This window comes from Leucoraja erinacea, unplaced genomic scaffold, assembly GCF_028641065.1.
Source record: "Leucoraja erinacea ecotype New England unplaced genomic scaffold, Leri_hhj_1 Leri_1091S, whole genome shotgun sequence".
In the NCBI taxonomy this organism is placed as follows: domain Eukaryota; kingdom Metazoa; phylum Chordata; class Chondrichthyes; order Rajiformes; family Rajidae; genus Leucoraja; species Leucoraja erinaceus.
The window spans coordinates 36329-48758 of NW_026575332.1; the positions used below are offsets into that span (position 1 = coordinate 36329).

At 55.9% G+C, this 12430-nt stretch overlaps 1 protein-coding gene across 1 annotated transcript in view; it reads left to right on the forward strand.

The window, feature by feature from the left end:
- The window catches only part of LOC129715279 (autophagy-related protein 2 homolog A-like), a gene marked incomplete at its 3' end in the record, with an annotated part of 47647 nt that extends 35458 nt beyond the window's left edge, over positions 1–12189 (forward strand). The window contains exons 10-15 of the mRNA XM_055665141.1: positions 2452–2536; positions 3231–3579; positions 5984–6131; positions 8399–8497; positions 10667–11008; positions 11915–12189. Of these exons, the coding sequence (XP_055521116.1) occupies positions 2452–2536; positions 3231–3579; positions 5984–6131; positions 8399–8497; positions 10667–11008; positions 11915–12189 (1298 nt within the window). The remainder of the gene's footprint in view (positions 1–2451; positions 2537–3230; positions 3580–5983; positions 6132–8398; positions 8498–10666; positions 11009–11914) is intronic.
- Positions 12190–12430: the final 241 nt, after the last annotated feature.

The window sequence follows — 12430 nt, forward strand, 5'->3', positions numbered from 1 at the left end:
GGGGGGGGGGGGGAGGGGGGGGGGGAGGGGGAGGGAGGGGGAGGGGGGGGGGGGGGAGAGGGGGGGGGGGGGGGAGAGGGTGGAGGGGGGGAGAGAGGGAGGAGGGAGCGGAGGGGTCACAAGGAGAGGGGGGGAGTGGGGGAGCGGTGAGAGGGAGAGGGGTGAGGGTCAGATGGGTGGAAGGGAGAGGGGGGGGGGAGTGCGGGGGAGGAGGGAGGGGGAGGGGGGAGAGTCAGGGAGGGGGGAAGGGGGGAGGGGGGGGGGGAGGGGGGGGAGATGGAGAGGGGGGAGAGTCAGGGAGCGAGAGAAGGGGGGGCGAGGGGGAGAAGGGGGGAGCGGGGGGGGAGGGGGGGGAGAGGGAGGAGGGAGGAGAGGGGAGAGGAGAGAGGGGAGGGAGCGGGGGGGAGGGGCGAGCGGGGGGGGGGAGAGGGAGGGGGGGGAGAGGAGGGAGGGGGAGAGAAAGGGGTGAGATGGAGAGGTGGGGGAGAGTCAGGGGAACGGGCGAGATAAAGGGGGGCGGAGAGAAGGGGGGGAAGCGGGGGAGGGGGGAGATGGAGAGGGGGGTGGGGGGGGGAGGGCTGGAGATGGAGAGGGGGCGGCAGTGGGGGGGGGAGCGGGGGGAAGGGGGGAGAGCGGAGCGGGGAGGGGTGATGGAGAGGGGGGAGCGGGAGAGAGGGAGGGTGGGGAGCGTAGAAATCATCTTATCAGGGTGAGTCACAGCACGTGTAGGAAAGAACCGGCAGATGCTGGTTTAAATATAGAAACATATACAATTCTTAAAGGATTGGACAGGCTAGATGCAGGAAAATTGTTCCCCATGTTGGGGGAGTCCAGAACCAGGGGTCACACACAGTTTAAGAATAAGGGGTCGGACATTTAGGACTGAGATGAGGAAAAACCTTTTTCACCCAGAGAGTTGTGAATCTGTGGAATTCTCTGCCACAGAAGGCAGTGGAGGCCGATTCACTGGATGTTTTCAAGAGAGAGTTAGATTTAGCTCTTTAGGCTAACGGAATCAAGGGATATGGGGAGAGAGCAGGAACGGGGTACTGATTGTGGATGATCAGCCGTGATCATATGGAATGGCGGTGCTGGCTCGAAGGGCCGAATGGCCTACTCCTGCACCTATTTTTCTATGTATCTAAATCGAAGATAGACACGAAATGTTGGAGTAACTCAGCGGGACAGGCAGCAACTCTGGAGAGAAGGAATGGGTGATGTTTCGGGTTGAGCACAGCCTGAGACGCTGCCTGTCCCGCTGAGTTACTCCAGCATTTTGTGTCTATTTGTGTCGCAGCACGGTTCGGGAACAGCTCCGTCCAAGAACGCAAGGAATTACAGCAAATTGTGGACAGTTGCAGCCCGGACCATCACACACACACACAAACCAACCTCCCTTCCATTGACTCCATCTACACCTCACGCTGCCTCGGCAAGGCCAGCAGCATCATCAAGGACCAGTCTCACCCCCGGTCACTCCCTCTTCTCCCCTCTCCCATCGGGCAAGAGGTACAGAAGTGTGAAAACGAACACACACACACACACACACCTCCAGATTCAGGGACAGTTTCTTCCCAGCTGTTATCAGGCAACTGAACCATCCTACCACAACCAGAGAGCGGTCCTGAACTACTATCTACCTCATTGGTGACCCTCGGACTATCCTTGATCGGACTTTGCTGGCTTTACCTTGCACTAAACGTTATTCCCTTATCCATGTATCTATACACTGTAAATGGCGCGATTGTAATCATGTATTGTCCTTCTGCTGACTGGTTAGCATGCAACAAAAGATTTCCACTGCCTCAGTACACGTGACGGTAAACTACACTGAACTGAGTGAGGGGGAGCAGGGTGGAACCTCTGAGATTCTCTCTCCCCCCTATCCCACTCCTCACTGCCCATTGGTTTGTTGTGGTCCGGGCGGCACGGTGGTGCAGCGGGTAGAGCTGCTGCCTCACGGCGCCAGAGACCCGGGTTCCACCCCGACTACGGGTGCTGTCAGTACAGAGTTTGCACGTTCTCCCCGTGACCTGCGTGGGTCTTCTCCAAGATCTTCGGGTTTCCTCCCACACTCCAAAGATGTACAGGTTTGAAGGTGAATTGGCTTGGTGTAAGTGTAAATTGTCCTTAGTGTGTGTAGGATAGTGTTAGTGTGCGAGGATCGCTGGTCGGGACGGACTTGGTGGGCCTGTGTCTGCACTGTTATCTCTAAACTACACTACACCTCTGTAAGATCACCCCTCATCCTCCTGCGCTCCAAGGAATAGAGTCCCAGCCTGCTCAACCTCCCCCTGTAGATCACACCCTCGAGTCCCGGCAACAGTGTCAGTGTTGGCCAGACGCAAGGAGGAGGTTATGACACTGTGGCGGGAAGGTCTCTAGAGAGAGAGGGTTGGTCGTGTGCTGTTCCCCGGGGGCCGACACTCTAACGGGCTTCTCTTCTCACAGCTTGCGATGGGCTCCCCCCGCCAGTATGGCAGCTCCTTCTTCCCCCCCACCCTCCCCAACCTGCAGGGCATCAACAGGCAGCAAGGTGAGTGCGTACGGCCAAGGGGGGGGGGGGGGGGGGGGGGGGGGGGAGGGGAGGGGGGGGGGGGGGAGGGGAGGGGTGGGGGGGGAGGGGGGGGGAGGAGAGGGGGGGAGAGGGGAGGAGAGAGGAGGAGAGGCGAGGAGAGGCGAGGAGAGGGGAGGGGAGGAGGGGAGGGGGGACAGACGGATTGGAAGGGGGGGGGGAGAGGGGGGGGAGGGGAGGTGGGAATGGGGAGGCTGGGGAGGGGAGGGGGGAGAGAGGGGGGGGGGGAGGGAGGGGAGGGGAGAGGGGAGGGGAGAGGGGGGATATGGAAGGTGGGACGGATTGGAAGGGGAGGGGAGAGGGGGGGAGGGGAGGTGGGAATGGGGGAGGGAGGGATGGGGAGGAGAGAGGGGGGGGGGGGGGGTGGGGGGGGGGGGGGTGTGGGGGGGGGGGGGGGGGGGGGGGGGGGTTGGGGGGGGGGGAGGGGGGGGGGGTGGGGGGGGGGGGGGGGGGGAGGGGAGGGGGGGGGAGGGGGAGGGGAGGGGGGGGGGATGGGGGAGGCTGGGGATGGGGAGGAGAGAGGGTGGGGAGGGGGGAGGGAGGGGGTGGGGAGGGGGGGGGAGGGAGGCGGATGAGGGGAGTAAGGGGAGCGAGCCCCTACCGCTAAATCTGCCCCCCCCCCCCCCACACACCCCCCGTTCCCTCTGCCCCCCAGGCAGGGCGCAGCAGCCCCCCGCCCATGGAGGGGGTGAAGACGGACGTGCTGCTGAAGCTGAGCCTGGGGGGCCTGACCGCCACTGTACTGCACCTGGAGCCGCTGCCGGGGGGCCCCACGGCGGAGCCTGCACCCAGTGGGGCCAACCTCCACGCTGGGGCCAACCTCCACGCTGGGGCCCCCCTCCACGCTGGGGCCCACCTCCACGCTGGGGCCCCCCTCCACCTGGGGCCACGCTGGGGCCCCCCTCCACGCCACAGCCCGGCACTACTACACGGAGCTGGCCTACTTCAAGGACAGCATCTTCACCGACAGAGACTTCAGCCACTTGCGGGCCCACTTCGAGAAGGCCTGCCCACAGAGTAACCTGAGGTACACGAGTCAACTCGCTGTCTCGCGGCTCAGAGTCCAAACCTTCACAAGTTCTCGGAAGCAGGGACTGCAGAAACCGGGTTACACCGAAGATAGACGCAAAAGTTGCGGAGTAACTCAGCGGGACAGGCAGCGTCCGCGGGGAGAAGGAATGGGCGACGTTTTGGGTCGAGTCCTAGACGATATAGATATTTCATAGATTCACCACCTGATCCTAGACTCTCCCACTAGTGGAAACATCCTCTCCACATCCACTCTATCCAGGCCTTTCACTATTTGGTACGTTTCAATGAGATTCCCCCCCTCATTTTTCTAAACTCCAACGAGGACAGGCCCAGTGCCGACAATCGCTCATCATATGTTAACCCACTCATTCCTGGGATCATTCTCAAAATGTCCTCTGCACCCTCTCCAGAGCCAGCACATCCTTCCCTCAGTCGGGTTGCCAACTGTCCCATATTAGCCGGGACTGTCTTATGAAGAAAGACTGGATAGACTTGGTTTATACTCTCTAGAATTTAGGAGATTGAGAGGGGATCTTATAGAAACTTACAAAATTCTTAAGGGGTTGGACAGGCTAGATGCAGGAAGATTGTTCCCGATGTTGGGGAAGTCCAGGACAAGGGGTCACAGCTTAAGGATAAGGGGGAAATCCTTTAAAACCGAGATGAGAAGAATTTTTTTCACACAGAGAGTGGTGAATCTCTGGAACTCTCTGCCACAGGGGGTAGTTGAGGCCAGGCTATATTTAAGAGGGAGTTAGATGTGGCCCTTGTGGCTAAGGGGGATCAGAGGGTATGGAGAGAAGGCAGGTACGGGATACTGAGTTGGATGATCAGCCATGATCATATTGAATGGCGGTGCTGGCTCGAAGGGCCGAATGACCTACTCCTGCACCTAATTTCTATGTTTCTATGTTTCTACATCCCGTATATTTTAATTTAAAAATAGTTTTTAAAAAAAACCCAGAATGAACAGATTTACCCCCTGGGTAGGCGAAATGTACCCCCTGGGGGTTAAATTTGCCCCAGGTTGAGAACCCTTGGTTTCGAGATACAGCGCGAAAACAGGCCCTTCGGCCCACCGTGTCCTCGCAGCTGGGCCAGTATATTTGATCTAGTTTAGTTTAGAGATACAGCACAGAAACAGGCCCTTCAGCCCACCAAGATAGACAATCTTCGGGTCATTCCCACACTATTCGACACACACCAGGGATAATCTACATTCATACAGGAACCAATTAGCCTACAAACTTAGAGTCAAAGAGTGATACAGCACAGAAACAGGCCCTTCAGCCCAACTTGCCCACACCATCCAACATGCCCCAGCTACACTAGTCCCACCTGCCTGTGCTTGGCCCACATCCCTCCAAACCTGTCCTATCCATGTACCTGTCTAAATGTTTCATAAACGTTGGGATAGTCCCGGCCTCAACTATCTCCTCTGGCAGCTCGTTCCATACACCTACCGCCTTCTGTGTGAAAAAAATGACCCCTAGGACCTTTTATCCCTAACCTTAAACCTATGTCCTCTGGTCCTCAATTCCCCCCCACTCTGGGCAAGAGAGTCTGCGAGTCTGTTCCACTCATGAACTTAGACTCAATCCTGGATCTCCGAACCTGCACGTCTTTGGAATGTGGGGAGGAAGTTTTCCAAGTGCAACGATCCCGTCTTCCTGGAAGGAGGAAGGCACAGCAGTCAGAACATATCAAACAAAGGATAGATAGCGTGCAAAACACAGCCCTAGTGAGACCACACCTGGAGTATTGTGTGCAGTTTTGGTCCCCTAATTTGAGGAAGGACATTCTTGCTGTTGAGGGAGTGCAGCGTAGGTTAACAAGGATGACGGGACTGTCATATGTTGAGAGAATGGAGCGGCTGGGATTGTATACGGGGCTTGTACACACTGAAGTTTAGAAGGATGAGAGGGAATCTTATTGAAACATATGATAGTTAACGGCTTGGACATGCTAGAGGCAGGAAATATGTTCCCGATGTTGGGGGAGTCCAGAACCAGGGGCCACAGTTTAAGAATAAGGAGTAAGCCATTTAGAACGGAGACGAGGAAACACTTTTCTCACAGAGAGTTGTGAGTCTGTGGAATTCTCTCCTCAGAGGGCGGTGGAGGCCGGTTCTCTGGATATTTTCAAGAGAGAGCTAGACAGGGCTCTTAAAAATAGCGGAGTCAGGGGATATGGGGAGAAGGCAGGAACGGGGTACTGATTGGGGATGATCAACCATGATCACATTGAATGGCGGTGCTGGCTCGAAGGGCCGAATGGCCTACTCCTGCACCGATTGTCTATTGTCTAAAACTAAACGTGTTTCACCGCACGGTGGTACAGACGGCGCTAACAACGGTGAACTTGCCCCCCCCCCAGGGTGATCGGCAGTGCGGTGCAGCTGGTGTATGAGCAGAAGGTGGGCCGAGGCGTGCAGATGGTGTGTGTGGACGCCTGCTTCGGTGCGCTGGAGATCCTGGAGTGCCTGCGGTCCCAGCCGGGGCCCACGGACCCTCAATACACTGAGGTGAGCGGGGGGGGGTCTCACTCCCCTGGCAGCGGTCTGATCTGAAGAAAGGTCTCGACCCCGGAACGTCACCCCTTCCTTCTCTCCAGACATGCTGCCTGTCCCGCTGAGTTACTCCAGCTTTTTGTGTCTATCTTCGAGGGGGGGGGGAGGGGGGGAGGGGAGGGAGAGGGGAGGGAGGGGGGGAGGGAGGGGGGGAGGGAGAGGGAGGGAGGGAGGGAGGGAGGGGGGGGAGGGAGGGAGGGAGGGAGGGAGGAGGGAGGGAGGGAGGGAGGGAGGGAGGGAGGGAGGGAGTTAGTTAGTTAGTTGGTTGGTTAGTAGTAGTCGGTTAGTTAATTAGTCAGTTAGTTAGTTAGTTAGTTAGTTAGTTAGTTAGTTGTCATATGTCCCAGATAGGACAATGACATTCGTGCTTTGCTTCAGAACATAGTAGGCATTCATACAGAACAGATCAGTGTGTCCATATACCATAATATAAATTGTTTGTTAGTTGGTTGGTTAGTTAGTTAGTTAGTTAGTTAGTTGTCATATGTCCCAGATAGGACAATGACATTCTTGCTTTGCTTCAGAACATAGTAGGCATTCATACAGAACAGATCAGTGTGTCCATATACCATAATATAAATTGTTTGTTGGTTGGTTAGTTAGTTAGTTAGTTAGTTAGTTAGTTAGTTAGTTAGTTAGTTAGTTGTCATATGTCCCAGATTAGGACAATGACATTCTTGCTTTGCTTCAGCACAACAGAACATAGTAGGCATGAATACAGAACAGATCAGTGTGTCCATATACCATAATATAAATATATACACACATGAATAAATAAATAAACAGATAAAGTGCAAATAACAGGTAATGGGCTATTAATGTTTCAGAGTTTTGTTTGAGTTGAGTTTAACAGCCTGATGGCTGTGGGGAAGTAGCTATTCCTGAACCTGGACGTTGCAGTCTTCAGGCTCCTGTACCTTCTACCTGAAGGTAGCGGGGAGATGAGTGCGAGAGAGAGAGAGAGAGAGAGTGCTAGTTCTGGAGTTTAAGATGAAGATAAGACACAAAAATGCTGGAGTGACTCAGCGGGTCAGGCAGCATCTCTGGAGAACAGGGACGGGTGACGTTTCGGGTTGAAAGCCTGAGGAAAGGGAAACGAGAGATATATAGAGCAATATATATGCAAATGAATGAGAGATATGGAAAGAAAAGTAACAGCGATTAAGGAAACGGGCCATTGTTAGCTGTGGGGCGTAGGTGAAAACCAGTTACAGACAACGAGACTCAACAAGCCCACCTTGAAACCAGTACAACAACTCCTATTCCCGCTCAGTCACACCAGAATCTCAAGTGGGATCTCGTGATTTTGTCAGGATGGAAGGAGGTGCAGGATCACCATTTACTGAAAAATTGGTGGTGGGCCTGAATATCTGATCGAGTTTAGAGCATCCTGGACAGCACAGCAGCCCCCCCCCCCCCACCCCCCCCCCTCCCCATCCCCCCTCTGTGACACACACTGGTCAACCTGAGGAGCACCTTCAGCAACAGACTGGTTCCACCAAGATGCAGCACAGAACGCCACAGGAGATCCTTCTTCCCCCCTGTGGCTATCAAACTGTACAACCCCACCCCTCTGTCGTGGGGTAGACTGAGACTGAATCCCCTCCCCTGAGACCACACCTGGACTATTGTGTGCAGTTTTGGTCCCCTAATTTGAGGAAGGGACATTCTTGCTATTGAGGGAGCCCAGCGTAGGTTCACCAGGTTAATTCCCGGGATGGCGGGACTGTCATATGCTGAGAGAATGGAGCGGCTGTGGGCTTGTACACTCTGTGGAGTTTAGAAGGATGAGAGGGGATCCCATTGAAACATATAAGATTGTTAAGGGCTTGGACACGCTAGAGGCAGGAAACATGTTCCCGATGTTGGGGGAGCCCAGAACCAGGGGCCACACACACAGTTTAAGAATAAGGTGTAAGCCATTTAGAACGGAGACGAGGAAACACTTTTTCTCACAGAGAGTGGTGAATTTTTGGAATTCTCTGCCTCAGAGGCCGGTTCTCTGGATGTTTTCAAGATAGAGCTAGACAGGGCTCTTAAAGATAGTGGAGTCAGGGGAACGGGGTACTGATTGGGGATGATCAGCCATGATCACATTGAATGGCGGCGCTGGCTCGAAGGGCCGAATGGCCTCTACTCCTGCACCTGTTGTCTATTGTATCGTATCAAACTGTGTGCAACTCTTCTTCACGTCCTCATACCCCCTCCTCCTTCCTCCGCAGCTGCTGGTGTTCAAGAAGACCCCCGCGGGGCCCTGTGAGTCTGGTGCCTGCCCCTGTGCACAGATCCATTACCGCCAGACCCTGCGGACCGAGACCCGGGTAAGACCACCGCAAACGGGGAGGGGGGAGGGGGAGGGCTCACTCACCTGCCCAACGGAGCCACCCTCTCACCTTAAGGTCAGAAGGTCATACGATCATGTGTTATACCAGCTGAATGAGGCCATTCGGCCCATCAGGTCTACTCCCCCATTCAACCATGGCCTCCTAACCCCATCTCTCCCTCCTCACCTCACACCCCATTCCCCTGTCTCCACCCCCCTCCCCCCCCCCACAATCCCGACATCCGCACTAATCAAGATTCTATCAATTCAGTTATGGCTATCATCATAAGTGATAGGAGCAGAATCAGGCCATTCGGCCCATCAAATCTACTCCACCATTTAATCGTGGCTGATCTATAGAAACATAGAAATTAGGTGCAGGAGTAGAGGCCATTCGGCCCTTCGAGCCTGCGCCGCCATTCAATATGATCATGGCTGATCATCCAACACATCCTATCTTCCTCCTAACCCTATTCTCCTGCCTTCTCCCCGTAACTCCTGACACCCGCACTAATCAAGAATCTATCTGTCTCCCCCTTAAAAATATCCACTGACTTGTGGCCTCCACAGCCGTCTGTGGCAAAGAATTCCACCCTCTGACTAAAGAAATTCCTCCTCATTTCCTTCCTAAAAGAACCTCTTTTAATTCTGAGGCTGCGACCTCTAGTCCTGGACTCTCCCACCAGTGGAAACATCCTCTCCACATCCACTCTATCCAGGCCTTTCACTATTCGGAAAGGTTTAATAAGTCCTCCTGCCTCCTCCCCAATAACCTCTGACACCCGTACTAATCAAGAATGGTTTAATAAGATAGATACATAGAAAATAGGTGCAGGAGTAGGCCATTCGGCCCTTGGAGCCTGCACTGCCATTCAATATGATCATGGCTGATCATCCAAATCAATATCCCATCCCTGCCTTCTCTCCATACCCCCTGATCCCTTTAGCCACAAGGGCCACATCTAACTCCCTCTTAAATATAGCCAATGAACTGTGTGGCCTCAACTACCTTCTGTGGCAGAGAATTCCACAGATTCACCACTCTCTGTGTGAAAAATGATTTTTCTCATCTCAGTCCTAAAAGAATTCCCCTTTATCCTTAGAATGTGTGTGGCCCCTTGTTCTGGACTTCCCCAACATCGGGAACAATCTTCCTGCATCTAGCCTGTCCAACCCCTTAAGAATTTTGTAAGTTTCTATAAGATCCCCCCTGTATCTTCTAAATTCTAGCGAGTACAAGCCGAGTGTATCCAGTCTATCCATGATCCTGCCCATGTTAGATTTTCCAGAATGCAGCACCTCACATTAACTGCTCTGTATTAAACTGCCATTGCTCAGCCCGCCTTGTCCAACCGATCAAGATCCTGCTGCAATATTTGACAACCATCTTCACTGTCCACAATGCCACCCATGTTTGTGTCATTGGACAGGGGCTGTTGCCGCTGAGTTGCTCCACCACTTTGTGTCTTTCTTTGTCTCTTCTCATGGTCCTTTGGTTTAGTTTCGAGACATAGCGCCCAAAACAGGCCCTTTGGCCCACCGAGTCCGTGCCGACCAGCGATCCCCGCACACTAACACCATCCTACACACAACACACACACTAGGGACAATTTACAATCCAATTATCCTACAAAACCCGCACGTCTTTGGGGTGTTTGGGGGAAACCGGAGCGCCCGGGGAAAACCCGCGCAGGTCACGGGGAGAAACATAGAAACATAGAAATTAGGTGCAGGAGTAGGCCATTTGGCCCTTCGAGCCTGCACCGCCATTCAATATGATCATGGCTGATCATCCAACTCAGTATCCCGTACCTGCCTTCTCTCCATACCCTCTGATCCCTTAGCCACAAGGGCCACGTCTAACTCCCTCTTAAATATAGCCAATGAACTGTGGCCTCGACTACCCTCTGTGGCAGAGAGTTCCAGAGATTCACCACTCTCTGTGTGAAAAAAGTTCTTCTCATCTCGGTTTTAAAGGATTTCCCCCTTATCCTTAAGCTGTGACCCCTTGTCCTGGACTTCCCCAACATCGGGAACAATCTTCCTGCATCTAGCCTGTCCAACCCCTTAAGAATGAGAACGTGCGAACTCCGTACCGACAGCACCCGTGATCAGGATGGAACACTGGTCTCTGGTGCTGAACTCTACCCGCTGCTCCACCGTGAAGCGCTGGTCTCTCGGCGTCTCCCATGGCGTACACCGTGCCTCCATCTTGGCCGGCGGCGTAAGTCGGCGGCTCCACCGCTGCCGGCCGCGCGCGGTTGTCCCGGCGCCCCTTCGTCTCGTCTCGCGGTGGCTGACGGCGGCGCTGGGCCGTGTGTCCCGTCAGCAGGGAGGCCGCAGGAGGTCGGGCACGAGGCGCAGCGCCGAGCTGGTGGTGGAGCTCCAGGAAGCACAGGCCGACCTCGACGTGGGATTCCTGGACAGGGCCGACCTGCTGCTCCGGCTCTGGCTGTCGGGAGAGCGGGAATTCCAGTCGGAGCAGGGAAACCTGTCGGAGCCGACGTTGGTGAGTGGACTGTAGAGATACAGCGCGGGGACAGGCCCTTCGGCCCGCCGAGTCCATGCTGGCCGGTGATCATCACCCTGTACATTAGTTTACACTCTAGACTGCAGAGATACTGTGTGGGGACAGGCCCTTACGGTCCACTGAGTCCGTGCCGAGAGAGGGAGAGGGACAAAGGGAGAGAGGAGTGAGGGATGGAGGGGGGGGGGGGGCGGTGAGGCATGAGAGAGGGCGGTTGAGGGGGATGAGGCCCTCGCTCGCCCCGCTGGTGTTGGACAGATTTCTGGTCTGTCCACCCTGTGAACTGAGCCCCTGCCCACTGAGGGAGGGAGGGAGAAGCGTGTGGGAGAAGGTAGGGTGGGAGAGAGGGAGAGGGGAGGGAGGTAGGAGGAGATCGGGATGGAGGTAGGTGGGAGGGAGAGAGGGGGAGGGAGGGAGAGAGAGAGAGAGAGAGAAAGGGAGAGAGAAGAGGGAGGGAGAGAGAGAGGGGGGAGGGAGAGAGAGGGGGGACGAGAGGGGAGGGAGGGAGGTAGGAGGGAGATCGGGAGGGAGGTAGGTGGGAGGGAGAGAGGGGGAGGGAGGGAGAGGATAGGGAGGGAGGAAGAGGGGAGGGAGGGAGAGGAGAGGGAGGGGGGGGAGGAAGAGAGAGGGGGAAAGGGAGGGAGAGGAGAGGGAGGGAGAGGGGAGCAAGGAAGGGAGAGGGGAGCAGGGAAGGGAGAGGGGAGGGGGGGAGAGGGGAGGGAGGGAAAGGAAAGGGAGGGGAGGGACCAAGGGAGGGAGGGAGGGGAGGGAGGGAGGGAGAGGGGAGGGAGAGGGAGGGAGAGGGGAGGGAGGGAGAGGGACTGTGGGACACTAGGCCTGAGGGCTGATCGAGTACCCTCTCTAACCCCCTGCCCGCTGGTGTTACAGATGTCCGGCCTGTCGGGCCTGCGGTGTGAGTCTGTGCCGGCCGCTGGCCATCTGACGGCGGTGAGAGTCACAGCGCCCAGGGCCCAGCTGCGGCTGCAGTTCCCGGTGCCCGACCTGAGGCCTGAGGGCGAGCGCAGGCCCCGGGGCCCACAAGGCCGTGCGCAGGGAGTGCCTGAGGCTGGAGTGCACGGACCTGGCCTTCCACACCGAGCTGGGGGCGGCCTTGCCCCGGACACAGCCCTGCACCTACACGCTCAGCTTCAGCGACCTGCATGGTGAGTCACAGGCCCTTCAGCCCCACTCCTCCCTGCTAACCCAGTTACAGAGTCAGAGAGTGTTGAACCAGGCCCTTCAGCCCATCTCCTCCCTGCTAACCCAGTTACAGAGTCAGAGAGTGTTGAACCAGGCCCTTCAGCCCCACTCCTCCCTGCTAACCCAGTTACATATATAACATATAACAATTACAGCACGGAAAGTTACAGAGTCAGAGAGTGTTGAACCAGGCCCTTCAGCCCC